At 43.5% G+C, this 24,056-nt stretch overlaps 1 protein-coding gene across 2 annotated transcripts in view; it reads right to left on the bottom strand.

The window, feature by feature from the left end:
- Positions 1-1,507: 1,507 nt before the first annotated feature.
- PRIMA1 (proline rich membrane anchor 1) overlaps positions 1,508-24,056 on the bottom strand; it is a 52,987-nt gene continuing 30,438 nt past the window's right edge. Inside the window, exons 4-5 of one of the 2 annotated variants that reach the window (XR_014317623.1) lie at positions 8,541-8,768; positions 5,908-6,030 (exon numbers count right to left, since the gene is read on the bottom strand). Coding sequence is in view for 1 of the 2 variants with exons in the window: in XM_082761793.1 (XP_082617919.1) it covers positions 5,931-6,030 (100 nt within the window). In the remaining variant the exon portion in view is untranslated. Of the gene's footprint in view, positions 6,031-8,540; positions 8,769-24,056 lie in introns of both variants that reach the window. The other variant, XM_082761793.1, reaches the window with a different exon arrangement.

Here is a 24,056-nt window from a genome sequence, read left to right as displayed (position 1 = left end):
GGGTCGATACTTTTATTGTTACTAGGACTTGAGGGTCCTCACCTGAATATCAACACCTTTGTCTGCAGAATGGTGTCCAAGCAGTCTCTCCCCAGTTTCCCCAGCTGTGTAAGTTTCCTCTTCCCAGTGACATGCTGCTTCCTCAGCTACAGGCTGGAGGTATGGATGTTGAACTGTCAGCTTTGATGCCTGAAGCAGAGACAAATGTCTGCTGGGGGCATTTTCTTTCTCAGTGGTCACAGGGTGATTGTAATGTGGAAGCTTTCTTTCACAGAACACAGCTGATAGTAAAGTCTGGTGGATGTCACAGTACGTGGCATAATGGTTGTTGCTGTAGTTTATTAAGCTGCCACCTGCTCAATTTACATGTGTGTTGGCTTGGGGTTTGTTCAGATCTAGAGATCCTATAAATGGAGATATAAAATCATTTACTAGGGAACAATAAAACCTACTGAGCTCCAGGAATTTGGCAGACAAATATTTGTACCACGAGGAAATCCCATTTTAGGAATTAAAGGCAACCAAGATGCCTCCACACTTGAAATAAATTTTCCCCATATAGGCCCACATACAGCTGACCTCGTTCAGGCACCTGAAGGTACCCAGGGAGTTACTTTAGGCTCCCTGTTGGTTGAAGAAGCAGGAATCCTGCTGTGAGGGGATGGCTCAGGTTGGTGATGGCTTTAGAAACCCTCACAGATTGTATTCTTCTCCTCTGTCTGTTAAAGGAATAATATTATGTGGGGTGAATCCTGGTTAAAAGATCCACATTTGCTTCCTATAGGTCCCAGTGGATCTTTTGAAGCTTGGGTCAATGATTTGCTTTTGTTCTTGTGTGGAAAAGGGAAGGTTAAGCCCACATGATGAGTTAGAATTATTGCTGTACATTATTTCTTGCATCAAAACCCCCTCAGGCACTGAGTATAATGTGAAAAGAAAAAAAAATCTTAAACAAAAGAGAATTAGGGAAACTTGCAGCACCTCAGGCATAATAAAGAGAGAGGCTTTCTTGAGCTTTGGGGGTGCTGCAGGAATGTGTTAGTGCAATTCCCTAGCTCACAAAGCACTGGCTTTTGGACCCAGTTTCCTGCCACTCACTGATGATGGCAGTAAATTCCTCCTCTGCCAGCACTGCTCAGTGGAGGGCTCTGGGGTAAGCACGGGGTAGGCAGGGACACAGAGAGCTGGGCCATGCAGCTAGTGCTGGGGCATGGCAGAGAAGGGGTGAGGGTGAGAAACAGGCCGGGCCCAAAATCTCATGGCAGTGCATGAGTCTGGGACTGAAACTGCAGGGTTGGATGAGATGGACCCAGAACCCAACCAGACACTGGCATGAGCAGCAGCCAGAAGCTAAACTGAAACCAGAGCAGAAAGCTCTTTTAAGCAAGCTTAATTCAGGCAGCAGGAGAAGTGCCTCAACAGGCACTGCAGTTGTTCCTCCCGGCAGTATTTCTCTTTACCATGTCTCAACCCTCAGCTACATAACCCACAGGACACAGGAAACTTTTTACAAGTACATTTTTATTTAAAATAAAAATTAATTATGGTGCCTTTTTAAAATAGGGTACTGCACAATCTGTATATGCAACACAGTTTTTGGTACGGAACATACTTATTGAGCAATATCCTTAAATGCTAAATATACATTAATGGCTTGTTTGAGAAACATGACAACATTAATTCTGATATTTTTTCTCTTTAGTCATTTAACCACTGATACAGATTTCCTATAAACAATATTCGTTTTCATCTGTACATGTGGTACACAGTCAAGAAGGCAGATCTTAGAATATTTACATTCATGCATTGATTTAAACACACTATTTTGTAGTTTAAAATAATATATTTTTGTTTGTACAGATGCAGGAAGTATTGTAAATACATATCTACCACAGGCCTGATTCTCCATTGCTTGGCAGCATCTATGGTCATTACCTGGTTGGAGCAGCAGGGCCACGCTTGCTTCACATGCTGTGCATGACCATATGGCATGCAAGACTGGACAATTAGGTCTCTGCCTAGATATATATCAACATATTTATATCTTAGAACTCTCCTCTTTCCTTCCGTGTCTGTTTTTGCAGCATCTACGTGAGGTGGAGATGCTTTCCTGGTCACACCTCTGCGGTGGGTCTGCGCCAGGAAGGGCCGCATGGCCGAGGCTTCCCGCAACAAGCGGACACCTCAGCTCGGCCTTCCTGGTGTTGTGGAGGACCGAGGAAACAATGCTTGGCAGCTCAGACCCTTAAAGTGCAGTCTCTGCTTGTGTCTGCTAGTGGTGATGCTTGTAGAAAAGAAATTTTGAGTTAATGCTCTCCCTCAGATTTAAAAAAAAAAAGCGGTTTTCTATTTTGTGAGGCTGCCTGGTGGTGGTCAGAGGGGTCAGAGCACAGCAATCGACTTCTGTCTAGAAACAGGCCACCTTTGCATCTGCCGAGGATCTGGCCATTTTGTGAATGGAGCTTTACAGGACCTTTCTGCGTCTGATATTTTGGTGGCTAAAAATAAACTTGCAATGCTTGTAGAGCTGTATTTTGAGTTGCCAGTTCCCTAGATCCAGGGTCACTGCTCAGTGAGGCCCTTATCCATCAAGACCTTTCCTTTCCTTTTGTATTTAATTATAGTACAATAAGGAAGCACAGAAGGCTGTTTTAGAAAAGCATCCCAAGTAGTCTGTGGAGTGTTAAACAAACTCTTAAGCCACATCAGAAAACTTCAAAAATCATTCCTCAGAGACACTGCCTTTCTGGCCTCACTTTTCTGAAGACTTAATCTGCTTCCAGCATACTTTTCCAAGTGACTTTCTGAAGATCACCTTAATTTTTTGGTATATTTACTGCATTCAACTGTATTTGTATGCACAGAATTCTACAATAATGGCAGCAAAACTGCCCCAAAAAGAATTTCCCATCTCTGCCAGCAATGCAGCTGTGTAAGTGCTGAGAACAAGGACTCTGGAGAAGCAGAGGAGCAACTCCCAGCCTGTCTGCTGCTCTTCTGTGGCCAGTGGATTAATGAAACACACTGGGGATTGTTTGCTTATGAAGTACCTTGGAAAGTGTGAGTATTATGGCGATGATGTGCCCAGATACATTTATTTAATATCAGCATGTTGGATATGATGACAGTGTAACTCTGCCTATGCAAGTAAGATACATATACATCTCTCAAAATACTGCCACAGAGCTGTTAAGTATTTTTATCTTGACTACACAGATGGATAAATTGAGGCACAGAGAGGCAAAATTACTTGCTAGTAAACAGCAGAGTTGGAAATAGATGCCAGTCCCCATGTGTGGCTTCTTGAAACGTGCTGCCTTCCTGCTCTGCATGAAGCCTGTTCCACTGAGGAGACCTCCGGGGCAGTAGGGGAGGTTTGCTCATGGGTTATGTCATACACCATGGTTTTCTCTCAGTAAGGACATTTTACCATTGACATCAAAGAAAATAAGACAGAATCCACTGACCATTTCTTTAGACTTTTTCTTGCAAAAACAGACACATTTTGATGAATATAATGAGCTACAAATCCCTTTTGTGATTTTGGCCTTTTAGAACATGCCTTTAAAGCTTTATTATGAAATAAGTAAAATCAACAACCTTTAGGAGAAAGTGCTAATCCTGAGCCCATATCATGCTAAACTCATCTGCATTCATACTTATACTCTCAGCTAAACATGCAACCAGTCTCAAACTATGACACATTTAGGCAGAAACAACTGGAGTAAAAAAAGAAAGGCAAACATAGGTAACTACACCAAAATAAATATTATAGCTTTAAAAATATTCTAGAAATATACTTGCAATATTTTTATTATAGTATTTAGGGGCTAAGTGCTTTAGGCAATCAACATTTGGGATACTAGACTCAAAATGTAAATTCTGTCATTTTAATCCCACTTTGGATCTAAGAGCATATCACTGTATCTTGTGCAAGCACACAATATAAATATGGCAGGAAATGATCATAGTTTTGGGCAAAAGGTTACTTGTTCCCTTTCACTTTTATAATTCACTTCTCAAGAAGGTCTAGCCTTTAAAAATAATTTTATGTAGCTAAACTTCTACATAATGGTGACAGGCTAAAAAGCTAAATGAATAACTCCATAAATTTCTCAACAGCGGTATATAGCAGCATTTCATTTTATCATTGAAAAGATACTTATATTTACATATATCCTATTGTTCAATAGGTAATAGAAAACTAGAGATGGGCCTGAGCTGAAAATGCTGATTCAAGCATCCCGGAGCTTTTTCAGGGAAGGTCTGCAGAACATTGTCTTCCTCTACCATCAGGCCAAGCTCTACATCCCAGAGATAGACCAAATGCAGACAGGAACACGTTCAAAATCAAGATCTGCTTTCTGCAGTTCAGGCACATCCTTACATAAAACTGAAAGCATTGGTGTGTTGCATTACCGATGGACGCGATGGCTGGGGAACAGCCACATCCCAGACCAGGAGCGGGTTGGCCCCTGAGAGTTACTCACAGACACGGAGACCCAGTGGTATTGGTGCTTGATGTCCAGACAAGAATCCAGGGTGCACATTTGTCTTTCACTGCGTCACTACTTTCAGCACAGAGGTAAATGGAGACATACATGTGGAGGTGTGACACAAAGAAAAGTTTTCAGGAGGTGGGTAAAGACCAGTGGCTCGGCCAGTCCAATTGCCTTTATCCTAAGGGTTGCTTACTGAGTCTAACCTGAGATCCTAAATGAAATGGATTTGGGTGGATTCAGCTTTGCTTTAAGTAGTCTGCAATCCATGTCACGGAAAGTACAACACTAAGCTATTATGCTGAATTTGGCACGACTGGCAGTCTCTCCCAGGAGAGGCAGAGACTGAGTTAACATGGGCACAATCAGCTTACAAGGCCCTCAAAAATGGTCCTCTAAGCCAGATCTACAACATCCTTGGTGGGTCATTTCATGAGACTTGACACTTTCAGGAAACAACACTCATCAGTGAAGGAAAAGGACTCCAAAGGGCTGCTCATCCTCTCTACAAAATCTCACCCAAATGCTCACTCCAAGATGTAAACAAAATCTTTCATGTAGGGGTTTCCCTGGCGAATCAGTGTGATGCAAACACAGGGAAATGTGTAGACTTTCACAAAGGAGGGACTTTTTAAAAGATAAAAAGGATGTGATGTGGAAAAGGAGGCTAACTGTAAAGTAATAATGTTCAAAGCACCTCTTAATAATATCTCTCTTTCATTAGCAATGCTAATTGCTAAAATAAAATGCTAAAATTGATTTATTTTGCCTGAAAAGTCTTCAGCCTTGGAAATTGCATAGTCACCAGACCGCAGATGAATTTCCTGGTCACAAGTTCAGTCACAAGTTCATCCAACTTTTGGTTCCTTGATGGCTTAACGGATTTTTTTTCCCTTTTTAATAATGAAGTAATAAAAATGATAAGAATGAGTGAAGTATAAGGATACAAAGCTGCTAGGTTCTAGGTGAAAACACTGCACGGGCTGGCGAAGCATGTAGGTGACAGCTCCCACCCTTGACCCTCAGACACATTTATAATAAACTGCTGCCACTCTGGCAGATCACCTTCTCCTTGAAAGACCCTATTTAAGGAGCTTTTTGTGGGCACCCAGTTCAAACTAAACAGTAGGTGGAGAGGAAGCAGGAGGCATCGTGACGTTGCTTTCACGACGTGCAGCATGCGATGCCTATGCCTTTGTGTTGCCTTTTCTCTGGGCAGCCTGGACAGGTGAATTTATCCTCCCTTGGAGAAGCAGCAAGCCTGAAGAGCAGCCTGCTTTTCTCTTCTTAGTCACTGATGCGTGCGCTATTTCTGAAATGAAGTCCGTGGCCACAGAGCCCCTTTCGGTGCCTTATTTCACCCACCTTGCATACTCCATGCGTGTGCTTTAAAAGTTTACCACCTCCTGCACCTCAGTGGGGTTTCAGGGATTATACGACCGCACTGTTGTCAACTGTTTTGTTGTTTTGGGAGGAGGTCATTGCATATTCAGCCCGACTGGTTCCGTTCTCTTCTTTTCTCATGGGTTTCCTTAGGTGATCCCAGGTTCAGTGATGTATAGGTAGGGTGGGGGGAGAAGAAAGGACACAGATAAACATTGTCAATACAGAAAATCAAGGAAATTTAAAGTACATTATAACAGTGAATATTTCCTCTATTTTCCCTTTCTGAGCACAGGTCAAATCAGCAGTTAAATTTTGTCAAACCTTATGATTCAGCTGGAAAGTGAGGGGTCTGGTCCTAAGCCACATGCTGGGCTGTTGGTCTCCTCATGTCAGCTTATGTATAGATACTGGTGTGTGTGTTGAATGAAATGAAAGCTGCCCGGAGAGCCCTCCTGCATGGGGCCATGTATGTTCCCAGCTCTCCACTGCCACCTTTATCCCTGGAGCGCAGGCACTGGCTGAGGCTCTGCCTTGGGCAACTCCTGGGCCTTTTGCCTTGAAGTGCCACATCATTCAAACTGTGATGATGGCCAGTCGTGTTCACTGAGGACCCAGCTCACCCAGCAGTCATTATAAAACCACTGTGTTCAGTCACTAGGAGAGGACTTGTCTGAGCAGGTGTCAATATGTACATCTGTGGTGGCCAGGCTAGACTCTCTTCACAGTCAGTGGACAGAAAGAGGTACTTTTAAAACATGATTCTGATCATCTTAAGTGGATACCCAAAATATGTCAGAGGCATTCCTGTTTCTCCATATGGCTTGTGAAGGAGGCCTAGTTAACCAGTTCAGACAGAGAAGTCCATCTAGGTGTTGAAGCTAGTGACTGAAAACACAGTTCCTGCTATGATCTGCCAGTCCCCCAACACCAATCACTGAAGCATTTCCCTTTGTATTTAGTGGTCATTGGCACCATTTGGTAACACTGTCTAGATCCAATAATGCTAATCGTGAGGCAATTCAGCAAATGCTCAGCAAGTGCAGAAAACCAACAAAAATCTGCAAATCACTGAGTAAAAGCATCTTCTTTGGGATTTTAAAGTGACTCTGAAAGGGAAGACCTGAGCATAAGTCCTATAACAGACCTTGTTACATCATGGATTGTTTCCTCCACAATTTCTCTCCTCACAAGTGGCATGGCCTTTATTTAAAGACAAAGTTTTATACACAGTAAGAGGCAAAAGCTCTGTGCTTTCCATGTAGATACCTCATCCATTAGTGCCTTGAGTTCAAGATGCTTGTAAGAGCAAAAAGAACACTACATACACACATATAATGCAACATTTTCTGCTAATGTTCTTGGCATTATTTAACAATGCAAACATCAATCAATAAAAATAGTTAAGCACATTTAATTTCAGCAGATAAAGGCATTAGTGAAAGGTTTATGGAGAATGACTACAGGAAGATAAAATTGTTTCTCTTGTAATGTTGAAGAAGATAACTCTGACTATGGTATCTTACTCCCTAGTAAGGGTTAAGGCTTGTTAATATTAGCTGTGGTTTCAGCTGTTAGAGAATTAAAATGGAAGGGAAGGTGAGCCTAAGAACTCTACTGAACCCCTTTTCAGCTGCTAACATGCCATGCCTGCCTATATCTGACACGAGATCCTGAGGCTCTGTCTTTCATACCATTGTAAAGCACTGATCCACTCCACCACATCTCTCAGCAGAAGTGCAGAGGTAATATTCCCCTCATTTCTCCTGTTTACCCCTTCTTTCTTTATTTTGCTGTCCTATGTGTTTCTGCCCTACCTCCCCCCTCCCCCTTTCATTTCCTGCCTGGCCTCTTTCTTTCCTCAAGAATTATCCCCTAGAAGTGATTTCAAGAATGGCCAAGAGAAAAGAAAGTTTAGTCCTCCTGAAACTCTGCTCTGTTTCCCTTCTTCCCCTTTTTTGACTTCTGTTTCTGGTCTCCAGGAGCTCTTTTACCTCCCCTGCCTGGAGATTTGTTTGTTTGGAGACTGCCCTCCGACAGTGAGACCCTTCTGAAGAGGCTCCCTGTGATATTGTATGACCTATACTAGAATGAACCAGAACTTATTTTTTTTCAGAGCCTGAAAATAGCAGAATGGAGATTTTATTGGGGTTCTGCTGTCTCTGCAGCCCCAACATCCTCCTCTGCTTTATCGACTACTCAGGGTCAGTGTGAGTAAAACAGAGCAACTGTCTTGGGTCTCAATGAAATGGCAATCTGAGGTGTTTATTTATATAGAATCCTAGAATCTTTCTGGTATTTTGCAATTTTTAAACCATGCTTTGGCATTAGGGCACTAGCTCTTTCAGTGTTGCCAGCTCTGTGTATCACTACCTCCTCTTTTTTTCCCTCAGATTTTGTTGGCTGTTGTGATCACAGTATACAGTTTTCCTCTTATACACCAAGGAGAACCCTATTACCCTATTTTGAGCCTGATAAGCAGGTTATGCATGATCTTCCTATATGTAGGATTCCAAGCCCTTTCAGATTAAATGCTGTGGCCCTGCATTTATGCATTTTTATTTCAAGGTTGCTCTTCACTGGCAGGGAGGGATGGGTCGAATTAGTGAGGGAATGAGCGGGAACTGGGAGGGAACTGTTCATATCTGGCATACTCACTTGGTGGCAGGTGAAACAGGCTGTTTGCTAAGTGGTTTGCACTGATTTACGGTATGATTTGCTACACATCATGCTTTGATGTTTAGCAAGCAAGTTGGTGCACTCTTCATGCAAAACATCTGTGAATGAAAAGTAAATGCAACTCTGCACTGCTTAGTACACGCCTGAAATGATGCATCTGAGTCCATAACGAGCTCTCCACCATGTATGCATTAATTTGCATGAGTCCTAAAATCAAGAAAGCATCAAACAGCCATTTAATAGTGCATTTCCCAAGTTAAGCTTCCATTTCTGATGAGGTTCTGATCACATTTAATGATAAATCTCATTTGTCAAGGAAATTCATATTGGCTCGTACCAGCTCTCTGCAGTCCTGTGTAAAGGTCAATGTAACAATGCACAGTCAAACAGAATTTGTAGGTTTTTGTCTTTAGGAAAGCTCTTAGAGAAACTCTGTGTTTTAACCTGGCAGGCAGCTAAGCACCACAGAGACATTCACTCACTCCCCCCTCAGTGGTATGGGGGAGAGAAATTGGAAAAAGTTAAAAATGTGGGTTGAGATAAAGACAGTTTAGTAGAACAGAAAAGGAAGGGAAAATAATAATAACAATATAATAATAATAATGAAAATACAAAACAAAATATGAACAATACAATTGCTTACCACCTGCTGACTGATGCCCAAGCTATCCCCAAGCAGTGGCTTACCCCCTCTGGCTACCCCCTACCCCCCAGTTTTATTGTTCAGCATGATGCCATATGGCATGGGATATCCCTGTGGTCAGCCTGGATCACCTGTCCTGGCTGAGTCCCCTTCCAGCACCCTCAGCCAGCAGGCTGGGTAGCATGAGAAGCAGAAAAGTCCTTGGCTCTCCGTAAGCACTGCTCTGCAAGTACTGAAACATTGGTGTTAGCACGTGGAGGACAAGAAGGTAATCAGGAGTAGTTGGCATGGATTCACCAAGGGGAAATCATGCTTAGCCAATCTGATAGCCTTCTATGATGGGATGACAGGCTGGGTAGATGGGACAATATCAGTGGATATTGTCTACCTTGACTTCAGCAAGGCTTTTGACAGTGTTTTCTCCCACAACATCCTCATAACCAAGCTCGGAAAGTGTGGGGTGGATGAGAGGACAGTGAGGAGGATTGAGAACAGGCTGGGTAGCAGAGCTCAGAGGGCTGTGATCAGCAGTGCAGAATCCAGGAATCCAGTTGGAGGCCTGCAGCTAGTGATGTCCCCCCCCTGGGAATCCTGGTGGCCAAGAAGTTAACCACCAGCCAGCCATGTGCCCTAGTAGCCAAGAAGGCCAATGGTATCCTGGGGCCGCATTAGGAAGAGTCAGGTCAAGGGAGGTGATGCTGCCTCTCTACTCAGCCCTGGTGAGGCCTCACCTGGACTATTGTGTCCAGTTCGGAACTCCCCAGTACCAGAGGGCTATTGAACTACTGGAGCAAGTCCAGAGGAGGGCAACTAAGATGATCAGGGGACTGGAGCATCTGCCATATGAGGAGAGGCTGAGAGACCTGGGACTGTTTAGCATGAAGAATGCTAAGAGAGAATCTTATCAATGTGTAAATATCTGAAGGGACGGTCTCAAGAGCATGGGACCAGACTCTTTTCAGTGGTGCCCAGCAACAGGATAAAAGGGATTGGGAACAAATGGAAACACGGGAAGTTCCAGCTGAATATGAGGAAAAACTTCTTTGCTGTGAGGGTGATAGAGCACTGGAACAGGTTGCCCAGGAAGGATGTGGAGCCTCCCTCTCTGGAGATACTCAAAACCAGACTGGATACAATCCTGTGCAATGTGCTGTAGGTGATCCTGCTTGGCAGGGGAATTGGACTAGATGATCTCCAGAGGTTCCTTCCAACCTCTGTGATTCTGTGTAATCAGCATTATTCCCATCCTAAGTCCAAAACACAGCATCATACCAGCTGCTATGAAGAAAATTAACTCTATTCCAGCTGAAACCAGGACAAGGAAACACAGTTTGGGGCACATGATCCTGTCTACTCACAAAACTCAGCTGGCATGTTTGACCAAACCCTCCCTCCTAGCTTTTGCTGCTGGTGTAAATTCGGCATAGATGTAGGTCTATGCTTGTAATGCAGTTCTGCTGGTAGTGTACTATGGGAGGGTTTGTTCTCATTTGTCTCATTTGCACACATTTAAAAAAAAAAAACGAGTTTTTAGAGAAAATCAATCAAATGATTAGCAAACTGTTTATTTAATCAGGACTTTATTATGTCTTGTTGTTCATAGCCATTTGAAGCATTGAGGAGAATCAGATCACCTAGAAATTGGAATAGAAGCTTTCTCCAAAAGAGTAAACTGCAATGGAGTTTAAAAGACACATCCCAATCCACATGCTCATACTTTTCAAGTTATTTTGTGCTTTGAAGGGATGAGATAATAGAATTAAAAAGTGACTTCATAAGAAGCCTGAACCCTGCTAGTTTTCTACTGCCTGCCTCCATTGCAATGTCTCTGTTGAATGCTGTTGCCCCATAGGCAGCATTCAGGAAGGATGGATCCCAGGGAAACGCAGCCCAGCTAAGAGCGGTTGACTTTGGGCTGGCAGCAGAACAATGTAGGAATCTTAAATTCATCTCCTGCTGGGGCTCTGATGCTCTACTTAGCACTGCCAGAATGCCTGCCTCTGCTTGGGATTTGCTGAGGGAAATGTCTACTCTGCTTCTTACAAAATGGGAATAGAACATAATTTTCCTTTTAAAAAGCAGTCAGAGGAAGAAAAGCCACTTTGCCCTCCCTGCTGTGTGTTGTTTGAGGAGAGGAGACCACAGTAGAAGAAGCTCAGAAGACCACAGTACAAGTCTTTCCTGAATAATGGTACAAAATTGTAAAATGTACTTAAGAAGTTCTACAGGGCAAAATAAACAGCTGGAGACCTGTTCTACCACAAGGGACACCATGACTCATGAGCCCTCCTGTGTTGTTGGTGACTGGTTGTGTGTATGCCTGTCGCTCCCCAGGGCAAAGCGACAGAAGGGAAGAGGCATACCAGGGAGTCGAGATATATCACTTGTACGTGCAATGACTTCAAAGCTACTCTCTATAAGGATAAATATTTAATTAGCTATCAACACATAAAAATTAATGATTTTCAGTAAAATTGGCTCTCATACAACACATCCATTTGCTTTTATAGGATTGGTCTATCCTCATGGGTCTTCAGTGTACTATATCCAAGCTGTCTAGGTACCACTAGTGATCCAACTGTAGCAGCATCTTCTTGAGTTGAAATGGGGTACATAGCTGGTAACTATATTTTCACTCAGTTTCACTTCTCCCAGACTCGGATGTTAACAATACCTGTGGCAGCTATGCTTAGAGCTCTTGGCAAGACTTCGTTGCTGGAAGCCCAGACAGGATGATGTGTGGACTACTGTCACACTTCAAAAAATCCTTATTTAGCAGATACAGGTAGGAATGGAGGAATAAATTTTGTACACAGTTAGTAGACCATCTGTCTCAGTAACCTGAATACTTATAAGAATGCGAAGTAAGTGAATGGAGGGTGTTTACATCTCAGCACTGTGGGCGTTCATCAAACAGCAGTTTGATTCATGCTGGGCATCAGCTACCAGAGATGAATCAGTTCCCATAATAGCAACTGGTGGGAGAAGCAAACTTGCTTTCTAAGACTGTTTTGTGAACAGGACCCCTGCTAGAGAGACTCAATGCTCTGAAGAAAGTTGCTTTCTGGGACACAGCTGTCGAATCTAGAAAGCTTGTGTGCAGCCACCCACCATGTGCCTTGCCTTGTGACTAACCCGGGCTGGCCAGCCTGGTGCTGTGGCCTGGCCACACAGGCACTGTGTCTCCCAATAAACGGGAAGGCCACTTCTCTGGAGATTGTTTTCAGACTCATGGAAAGGGAGTCACATTCTGACTTCCATTTGTCTGTCTCAAAGGGATCAGAAAAGTTCAATCTGGATATTTTTTATTTGTCAATATAAAGATAGAAATCAAAGAAGAAGCCCTAAGGCTTCTAAGACGGACATTCTTTGAAACCTTAGTTTTTCTCTATTTAATTAGTTAACAGCCATATGTGGACCATCAGTCTGTCCAGAAAACAAGCAGCATACTACTCATTAGTCATAGGAAGAGGTTACTAGTTCAGCTACTTCCCACGTACAGAGCAAATGTTTTACAGTTATATTAAAAAGCATCTCCATCTGGACATGTTACTCAATTAGTCTCCTACGTGCAGAAGGGGAGATCTGTACAAGTGCATGAGCTAGAACCAGTATACAAACCAGAAAAGTCTCTTTCACAGCACTGTCAGTCATGTTGCATCAATAGGCTTTGATCTAGCCCCAATATACCATTTCCTAAGCAGAGTTTTTTGTTTTCTGGATATTCACAGGAGCATTTTCAAGCCCGCAATTTACAGCTGTCTCAGCTCTCCCTCACAGCCATTTTTAGCTGACCAATTTCTGGAGTATATTTAAGTGAGCTCCGCAGGCAAGTGGGTGATTTCCATTTTGGGGTGTTTCACACTCCCCTGTGATAGTCAGATCCCTCTCACTGTGCTCAGATTGAATGTCTAGCCTTTGCTGAGTGCTCCTCTCAGGGAAAACCATTTCCATACAGAGCCATTCTGCAGCTGTTCATCAGCACTTAGAGGCTGTTGGACACTAAAATGCAGTGGGCAGATCTTTTGCAGCAGAGGTGTACCTACCCCAGCCTGCTGAAGTCACTCTGAGTCTATCTGAAGGGAGGATTTGGCCTGTTCAGATTGGAAGTAATTGCAGTAGATTGCTGAGACACACATGAAATTTAAGAAGTGGAGTTTAGTCCTCGTTTATTTTTGGTAGTGCAAAGTCAAAGTAATTCCACAGGCTTTGGTGGACTTGAGCAAGATTTTTTATGAGGCAACAAAGAAAGATCTGTCCCTGGGAGACTAAAGTGATGTAATCACATTTCCTACTCAGCCTTCAATTAAACTAGCTTCAAAATTATGCTCCTTACTTATCACCTACACAAAACCTATCTTAAGGAAGAGAAGCAGCTTTATTATTGGACTATTAACTGAGGTAATTGATAAAAAGTACTTTCAGTCACCTCTCATTCTTTGCGCTCCCTATAATGATCTTTAAAAGGTTTTATTGACTGGAGGGATATGACAGCTGATGTTATCCATTGGGTGTTTTCAGTGCAGAATACATCATCGATATGTTTTGATGACAAAAGGAAATAAAATGAATGGGCCTAATGTGAAACAATGAGCTCATGTTGCTGGCCTTTCAGCCTGGCAAAAAGCCACTAAATGGAAAAAAGAAAGAAGAGAGGTTTAATGCATGGAATGAAGGCACCCTGCTTCTAACAAAGCCAAAACACATCTGGAAGATAGCCAAAACCACAATCAAGCAATGCAGAAACTGCCTGATACTGTCTATATGCATATAGTACCCTGATAACTGGGGCTGTTAGTAACTCTGTTGTGTTAGGCAGGGTCTGCCTAAGCTAGTATATAGTTTTAAGAGAGCAGCCAGCTCAAATTTCTCATGGAAGACAATAAAATTTGAACTATTTAGTCTAATGAAAAGAGGAGATGGGATTGGTTTTAAGGAATACTGGAAAAAAGTTACTTAAAAGAAGAAATGGGAAGTAGACACAGGTAAATTTAGGCTGGAGATGCAAACAAGTTTCTTGCCCTCAGAAGAATAATGGTTTGAGTAGGGATTGCTGGAGGAAGGAGCAGGGACTGAGGGAAAACAACATGGCTTCAAGAAAGAGACTGATATGTTTATGGAAGAGATCAAATGCCAAATTGCTCACAATACTGGGGTCACACAGGGAGACCTGAGGGTCTTGTTCCAGTGCTATGTTACTACGATGTTCAGGCTGCCATGCTGAAGAAGCAAAGCTGAAATACTGACTACTTCACACATGGCTTCAGTTACTCAGGGGCTGACACTCAGTGACCACAGCAATACCTATAGCCAGAGCTGGAAATGGGCTGGGTTGCTTCACATCATCAGCCAGGGCTGGGTGGTGGCTGGGAATAGGTTCAGCTGGATAAGAAAAGCAGCAGACTCTCCCATTTTGCTCTTTTTGTTGTTTGTTCCCCATTTCAGGCACAATAGTATTTCCCAGACCCCCTCTGTGAACATCCTACAAACTGGATGCATTGCTGGCATTATATTGGTGTCACTAAAATCAAAATCACGGGGCTTGTGCAGTGTTGGACAAAAATTGAAGGCTGCCCCCAAAATGGACTGTACACACTCTGTGGGCTTTTGTGTCCAGAAGCTGAACACATGGAGGTTTGGTCCTTGATTTCTGCATGCCTGTGAGAGCTCTCCATGACTCGCAAAGAACTCAGCCATGCATGTTCACACAGCTGTGGCATGGAGGCAGAAAGCCCTGCTCTGCTCATCCACAACTTGCTGGTAATACAGAACCATGAGTGAAAGCCAAAACTCAAGACCTTCTTTCTCCTAGTCCCATAACATTCTCCAGTCTTTCTGGTGCAGACAGAACAATGTTTATCACTGTTTAGTTCTTTCTGTCCTCCGTGCTTAACAAACATTAAGGAAATCTGGAGAAACATGCTTTTCAAGTGCCCAGCTGTATCAATCCTGATTAATACCTTGCTTGTTTTATAGACATCTAAACATACACACTGAACAACACATGAGAGCTACCTAATTGCTCTGCTCAGCTACAGTGAGGCCAGAAAAAAAAGCTATTTATAAACTATTACTTAGCTGGGCTTCCATGTGGAATTTGTCCTTACAAAAAGACGTCTCTTTGGGAAGTGGAGGAGGCAGTGCAGGAATCCCACTCCACCTCTGGCTGTTGGTGTGCCATGCTCTAGGCCAGGGGGACCACCAGTACTGGAAATATGTGGGGCTAGAATAATAAGGTGGCAGAGAGAGATGAGCAAGGGCTGCTCTCCACTGCTCTTTCATTTTCTCTGAAGGATATTATGTCTCTCACCATCCAAGAAACTACAGATATTGCCATTCTAGGCACTGGACTTTTCCATCCCCAAAACAAAGTTGATCTGCTGTGCTACTTTGTGACCAGATTTTTTGCTGAATGTAGATAGCTACCTTGCTATTTGATCCCTTGCAAATTTGGGCAACAACTTGTGTGATGGACTTGATCCATATAGAAGAAAAAGGCTACTGTAATTTCACAGTCATTTGAGCAGAGATTCACAGAATTGTTACTTGCATTCTGTGCAGGTGAACCAAAATTCTGTTGTAGAAATGTCTTTAATAGAAGAGTATTTGCAAGGCAAATAAATGCAAAGAGTTGAGAAGAAAAACAAAATTTGTAAAATAAGCTGACCTCTGCAACTCTGGATCACTTTGCATTTGAAGCAATCTGTCCCTGCCACCAACTAGAGTAACACCACTGATTTCCAAGCAGCTGCTCCTAAATTTCTCCTATCAAGAAGAAAAGTCTGCAGAGCCAGACTTGGCTCTTTGCAGGAAAAATACAAACCCACCAAGCTGACTGCACACAGTGGTCCCAGCCTTCCCGTTCCCCAGGTGTGATACTGGGCAAGCCCATGAAGGGGCACTGCAAGCAGCAAGTCCTATGCACCTTAATGTCTGCACAAAGATCTGGGTTTGTGTAGTTTGGGAGCTAAGTAGGTTTAGCTAATTAGAAGTGGGGACTATTTCTGAGGAAGGATTTGAGTTCAGCCAGTCTCTGTACTCAGAAGAGCACAAGGCTCCCAGGCTCCAGAGCAACCTAAGGAAAGAGCCAGGTTTGTGTGCAGTTACTGCTGCTTGGGGGAATTAATGTCTTTCACGACGTTTCTCATCACCGCCTCAAAAAGCAGACACCAAAGAAGACACTCCACTATTGGATACTCCACATATGGGGCCTCTTTGCAAGGATGGTTTAAGGCAAAGGCTAGAAAGAGGAATGACCCTGTCTCCCCACTCTTAACTTGCACACAGTTGGGATCAGACCCTTCACTTCTCTCTGTGCTTCACTCCATCACCTGTCATTAGCTTGGGCAATAGATGCTGTGATGCTCCGACAACAGGCCACTCCAAAAACACCATCTGACATAGATGTTTAACCAACGATGCTCCAAGCTGGACAAACTGGCAGCACTATCCTCCAGCCTGGTGATACTGGAGGGGTGACCACATACCCACTGGCTGCAGGAACACCGCAGGAACGAAGCAGGCGTGTGGCAGAGCAGGGCCATCCAGGCAAACGCCATCTTCTCCCACCCCCAGCTCTGCCCACGCTGACCTAGTGCATGTCTCACCCTCATGGGGAGGCTCGTCCGAGTGGGGATCAGTGTGCTGCTCAGCAACTTGGGAGTGTTATAAATATTTAGCAGTAAGTACTGGGGTATGGAGAGGAAAGGGCAGAGGGAGCAGGAACCAGGCTGTGTGGCTGCATGAACAGCAAGGGGCTGAAGGGTGGCTGCGAGCAATCAATTTGTGCCCAAGAAGGACTGCAGCTGGGTACGGGGGGACCCTGTCTGCACCCACTGCACCCCAGTGGTGCAGCTCTGTGGCAGCAACCCCACAGGAAGGAGGGGAGCCATGCAGTGTGACTGCCTTTGGACGGCACAGGGCCCATGGAGGAACCGCTGGGGTGCTCCTGGGGAGGGTTCAATGATGCCCATGTGTGTGGATGGGCACAATCCTGGCTCTTCTGGCTCTTTTTGTGCTGCAGCAAGGGGGTGGATACCAGGAAGGGCAGAAAATGCTGGAGCCGCAGCCTCCCCTCTGCTGGGCTGGCTTGGCACTCCCACCCTGGTAAATTGGTTAAAGGGAGATAGATGGGACTTGAAATTCTGTAGGCTTATTCAGAAAGAAAAGTAGGGTGACAGTGATGAATCAGGCCCATGCTTCCCTGGCTTTCTCATTCTGACTTTTGGGGTTTTAGAGCTCCTGCAAACCTGCCATGTCTGCTGAAGCCACGGGGAGCTGCGGCTGTTCAGACACTGGAGAAAACAGGCTCTGCTGCTTTGACTCCAGACACACTGCAAATCCTCTGTGGGAAGGAAAAGGATAAAGCAATAAAGGCACCCAGCAGGTTCCTAGGGGATTCTTTTTGTGCAGAGAGAATTTCTGGGTGATACGGAGCTAGAGTAACTGATTCCCACCCTACTGCAGTGCCGTGGGTACAATTTCCTCTGCACCATAAAGCAGATTGTGCTGGGCAACCCAGGCTGCTGGGTTTTTGCAGACTGTAACAAATACAGACTTAAGCTCAGGTGCCCCCAATAACCCTGCCAAAAACTTTCCCTAGATGTCTCAGCACACTGTCCCGGGTGCCTTTCAGACTCAGCTGTTGGTTTTCAGCATTGGGGTCAGCCACAAGCACCCTCATGTCAACATGAAAAGGGGGAAATTTAAAAGGTAAATGAATTTCTTAAGAAATTGAACTTTATTTCTTTGCCTTGAGAGGTTTTGAATATGTAAGAGTCCTTAGTTTAAAGTCAGTTTTTAGACTAATAGGTGAAGAGAACATACGAGGAGGTGAAAACACCATTTAAAACCCCTATCTCATATTTATTCATATTACTTCAGAGGTTATGGCTTCAAGAAGAACACCACATAATAGAGAAGTCATTGTAAAATCATCCAAACTGACAAATCTCCTGTTGGTTTCAAAGCTCCAGTATCTGCCTATATCTTTGAATATCACTGGGATGAATTTCAGAAATATTTCAGCCAGTACTACCAGACTAGCATGAGCATCACACAGGTGAAATCAGTTGTGCTGAGGCAGTTACTGTAAAATACTTGCATCTAGTGCAGGATTTCTGCCCACTTGATGTGCTAGCCTCATCCACAGCAGAAAACAGAAAAATGGCAGGCTCATTTCTGTTAACAGTGACAAGTTAAATGACCACAGGATTGACCATAATGGTCTACAGATTTCTGTTGGCATCTTTTTCAGTACATCACAAATTAGGAGTGAGTAAGTGAAAAAAATATACATTGGAGAGTATTCTGTGCAATGCTCGGGGAATTTGTTTTACATTGGTGGCTCCAGCCTCCTGCAGGGTTCTAATGATCCCTGTTTTGAGGAAATAGGGGGATGTTTTAATCATTTATGACAGCAAACCTTCTCCCTACTAATATGCACTTGGGTATAACTTATGAAAGAAAGATGGACAGAGAAATCTTCCTCTGTAAGAATTATGCAAACATGCATTGCTTATAAAAACCCCATACTGACAGCGCCAGAGCAGAGCCTCCTGCTTACCTGATGAATACACATAGTGCACAGGCAACAGCAAAGCAAACTTTCCTGCACAGCCCTGCCCATGCAGCTTGGCCCAGCCTTCTGTCCAGATGAAAGGCTATTTTATCCACCCCACTCATCAGTCCTTGATCTGTCAAATGAACCTGCTAACAAGCAGTAGCAATACTTCTGGTATTCTGCTTCAAAAATGAGGCCAACCTTTTTTTTGTCTTGATGTACCCAAAAATCATTGGACTGTACTAACTTGAGTGCCCCTTTTCAAAATCCCCAGTGGTGCCATTGAGTCATCAGGATGAATACAGCTGAGCTCTGGCAACAACACTGGGCGTGGGTCAAGTTTTGAAGCTGTTCAGCAGCTTGTCTCAAATATGCTAGCCTGGAAATCGCTGAGCAACCAACATGCAGGCTTGGGGCTCTTTGGAAGAATAACTGCTTTTTTTTTTTACCCAAATTTCATCAAATAGGACTACACTTAATAAGTAGTGTTAGCTATTGATATCTCTGTGGAGATACTCAAAACCTGGATGGACGCAGTCCTGGGCAATCTGCTCTAACTGACCCTGCCAGAGCAATAGGTTGGACTAGATGATCTCAAGTGATCCCTTCCAACCACAACCACTCTGCGATTCTATGAACTCATTGCTTGAGGGTTAAAAAACGGGATCTCCTGCAGCACGACTGGTTGCTCATAATATTTCATTTGTTGTTTGTAGATCATCTGCAGCCTCATCTCAGAATGGGAATAAATTCACCACTGGAAGGGGGGTAGGCAACACACAGAGAGGTTGGCTGTGGTTAGAGGTGCTCAGTGGTAGACACCAAACCTGTTACTGATAAGCATCAACATTCAGCCAGCAGAAAGGGTACTCAGGCTACAACGTGACTGTCTTTTTGCTCTTCCAGAATTTTTAAGTTTGTTTTTCTTTCGACTGTCCTTAGTGACATTCTCAGGCCTTTCTGATGAAGACCATATGCCCTTTGAAAGGCACTTCCTAGGAGTTGACCCCTTTTGCAGTGCCAGACTGATTTGACATCGGGAAAGTGCATCAAAGATAAACAGATCTGCTCCCACAGACCCTCTTCCCTTTGACTGTCCTCCCCTCAATCTGTACTTTTTAACCCAGCTCTTCCACCAACTATCCTACTTCATCTAATGAGTAATTATGGTCTTTCCAACCATCTGCTGAAAATCAAGGCACCATTTCAGTGCAAACCCGTCTAATGTTTTGGGGAGAACAGAAGAGATCAGCAATCTTGATTCATCTTGACCTGTCCGTTGTCTATCACACTGCGGCTATCCACTTTACAGCAACTAAGTAGACTGGGCCCTTCTTCTGTCTTCTCTCCCCATACTGAAAAACATTGTTTTGTTGCAATAAATAACAATTTCGAACTAGACTGTGCTTAGCCTCAGTGCTTCTCATAAGAGATGGCCACATGGAGAACTATACTGTCCTTGCTCTTGGGGGTGCAAGTGGTACAAAATGTGCTGGGGAAAAGTAGAAGGCCATGGCCTTCCGGGTAGGACATGCACCTCTGCACCGTGGGACACATTTGTCACACACAGTGGCTCATCACAGCTCTCACTCCCACTTTTTGTCCTCTTAAAGAAAGAAAGACTTTTCCCCTTGTAAGCACCTGCTTCATTTTGTTAAACAAAGCCAACCTCCTGAAACCTGCTCCAACTACTGAAATTAGATTGTGCAGTACATGGCATCCATAAATCACAGGGCAATGTTGAGTACCCTAGAAAATACCTGAGCAATGAATTTTAAGACAGTGTAAATATAGCCTGTCATTTTATTTCAGTACAATGCTTTCTTCTATTTAATTGTTATCTGAAAGTAAACTCACCACCTATTTAAGGATGTGCATATGTAGGCATTTATGGCACCTTTCTCTCAGGCTATGAGACACATACAAAGCTGTTGTGGCTTGACAAAGTTAGAATAGTGAATAAAAGATATATTATGTGAGACTTTGCTATCATCAACCTGCTTTCTCTGCCAACTTAGCGAGAGGACTCTGTCAGCAAACCCTGTGGTACAGCTGGGAGCGGAGGTATCCGTCCTACATAAAACCCAGCAGAGCCAATGAGTTGCATCCCTAGGCACTACGATCTGATCACAGGTCATCTCAGACTGTATGGATGTTTTGGAGATACTAAGTACAGGTTTTTTGCATATTGGAAAGCATCCTAAACACCTCCTGTCAGGTTGCATGGCCTGCATATCAGCTGGCACAGAGACCTGGATGCTTGCTTTGCCCTTGCCTTCGAGAACTGGGAGGTGGCTCCAGTATCTTAATATTAAACAGAACCAGGGATTTATTTTTCCCTTTTATGTAAATATCTCACTCCTCTCATAGCAAGACACTGACACACCAGTGAGCTGCAAAAATAGGATTACAAAATGCAGGTCCTTCTCTCCCCCGTTTCAGCTGTTTATTTACCAAACTACCCTCGTTAATCCTCTTTACTGCGTTTCCTTCCCACTTCCCTCCAGTCTTACTGTCTTACCATGGTTCAGGTGCTTACATGGTAAGTAGATGTTGAAAAAAGCTCAGGAGGCAGCCACCTCCAGAGCTGATTAAGAGGCACAGAGCTCCACAGATTGTTTCAGAAGCTGCACTGATTTTTGCCAGATGAAGATTTGTTTGAGCTGCTTGCATCCATAGAGCTCTTGCCCAAGTCCAGCCCATAAACCATGTAATACTGAAATGACATTGCTACCCCCAGCCTGTGCTAAAGTATGAATTGTCCTTGGACCCCCTTCTTTTACTTCTTGGTGACTGCATTCCAGGGGAAGAGAAAGGGCAGCAGATTTTTGGATGGAGAAATGCTGGAGAAATACCTGAGGTAGTCCAGATTTGGAACCAGTAATTCACCTGCTCATTCAGTCATGGTATGTGCTACAGAAATCTCTAGCTGTGAGAGCACTTTCTTTACCCCTGAAATGAGAAGTCCCACTGCCTATAATGGGTCTGAGCCCTGGCCAGTGGTTATGTCTGTCCTAGAAATCTGCAAACAAAAGGAGTCACAGACTCTGATTACTGCCTGCACAAAGTGCCACACATTCAGCCAATCCTTTGATTATTTTTTTTTTCTAATGTGCCTTGGAAAAGTTTCTTAAGAGAAAATTCACATTTTTTTAAAGAGGAAATATCTCTCTGCCACCAAGACCAAAAAAGCTATCTGTTCCTCTACTGCAAAACTGGGGATGCTGTCACCGTGTGTATAACCACACTGCAGCACAACACAACATCACGTGCAGTCTCTTTGAGTGCTTGATCTATGCAGCTGCATACATCTTTACCAGCGTGCCAGCCATGCAGCACCCAACTCTGCTGACCCCAGCATCATACACAGGCAATTTAGAGCCTTTGAAGAGCTGTCCCATAGGCATCTTCCCAAAAGTCTGGCAGTGCTCTGAGTATTAAAGCTCATTGAGATATTTTGATATTAGTGCCCTCATGGATGAGAAAACACAGGAACAGATTTCAGCATTTCTTATTAGCATTTCATACTGGAGAATTTGAATATTTCCAGGGGAGAGATGGGGATGGAAATAACAGCATGCTGGCTTGGATTTGGTAGATATTTCATATAAAGAAGCACCGATTCTCAAAGTTGTATTTTATGACAAAAATGCTTAGTGTCAAAAATTGGTGATAAGCTGAAGTTTTAGCTTTCACAAGGGAAAACAAACAACCTCAGGATGAACATTTTTTAAACAGATCAAATCAAAATAGAGCTGAATTATGATACCTTGAGGACAGGTTCTCCCTCTCTTGCTGCTATAGAAAAGCAGACAGAAGAGAGTTGGATTGGGTCTGGCTCTTTGAAACCAGTAAATGAGATTTTAACTTAAGCACAATAGGATTTTTCTTCTTTTTCTTTCTACTTCAAATTTGATTCTTATGAAAGTGAGGGATTAATACAACAGATCCAAGCTCAGTGGAAATAAAACTCTGCCTGCACTCTCTTGCTAAGATATTTAACTCTTGCTACACCCTCCAAAACCAGGTAATTGCCATTATTTCACTCTTCAGCATCTCTGTAGTGCTTATACTGCTAATTAAGCTGAGACTCATGCTTTCGGCTAAATAGGATATTAAAATCATTGAAGTGGGCTGTAAACCCCACTTTATTTGGAAGACTAACAAGCAGAGAAATCTGGAATCCTATTATCAAGTTATTCCAGTTAGGTTATTTGCAATACATTATTCATAATACTTACAAATTTGTCACTGGGAGATATATACCATATATATATACTAAAGTTTAATACAGATTGGATGATAGTACAAGTTTTACCCACAGATAGGTGTATATTACAAGGAGATCATGTTCAGTGTGTTCTTTGTATTTTTAGTTTGGTTTAACTCTTTTTTTAGTTGATGGGCTGGCAAAAAAATTTAAATGATTTTTCTGATACTCTAAAAAAGATAATGAACTATCTGCTGCTGGCAAGCCAGTTTCCATGTGTACTGCAGGCTCTCATGAGAGTGAAGGTTTCCAGATGTGAAGATGTGGATCTCCTTCCCTGGTTCCTTCAGGAAGAGGTAAAAAAAAGTCCTGAATAAAAATTCTGGTGTGTGACATGAAAGGTTTTACAGAGTATTTGACTGGATAATAATTTTTGCCACTTCCACATTTCGACTGCTCACCAGACAGTGGGTGATGAACCTAGGTGACACCCTTGAGATGTGGGCAAATGGCTTGATAGCTGTCTCAGAGAGGGGAAACTGAGCAGGAGATGGGCTTGAGGGTCATTTTGTGATGGGCATTGTAAACAGTCCCTTCTCATCAAACCTTGCCACTCTCCTGGTCTCCTTCACTGCCCTCTCAGCGACCAGGAACTGAAGATGTGCCACCTCTGAAACCTGTAGACATGCCTGACATGGCACTAGAAGGAAGTGATGCTGTTCAGTGATGAGACACAACATTATCCTCACCCAGAGGTAAGAAAAAGGCAGGGTGGGCAAAGGTGGGGTCTTCAGGCTGTGTTTTGGTTTCTAAAAAGAAACAAAGAGAGTGTGCCTTCCCTTGGAGAGCAAGGGTTGTGCCGTATAAAAGTTCTAATCCAATCTAGATGGTAATCAGACACACTGCCCTGGAGATGGGAGCCAGATCTGTTGGAGATGTTGCAATGACAGAAGCCCCATTTCCAGGAGATGCACAGGGATGGGAGCCTGGGAGGACTGGAAAGGAGAGCTGGTGGGATGGAGGTGTGAGAAAGGGTGGGTCAGAGCACAGTTACAGAGCTTGGGGCCAGGAACATGCTGG

The sequence above is a fragment of the Aythya marila genome (assembly GCF_965140915.1).
Source record: "Aythya marila genome assembly, chromosome: 5".
NCBI classification, from domain to species: domain Eukaryota; kingdom Metazoa; phylum Chordata; class Aves; order Anseriformes; family Anatidae; genus Aythya; species Aythya marila.
This window is presented reverse-complemented; position numbering and strand designations above follow the sequence as displayed.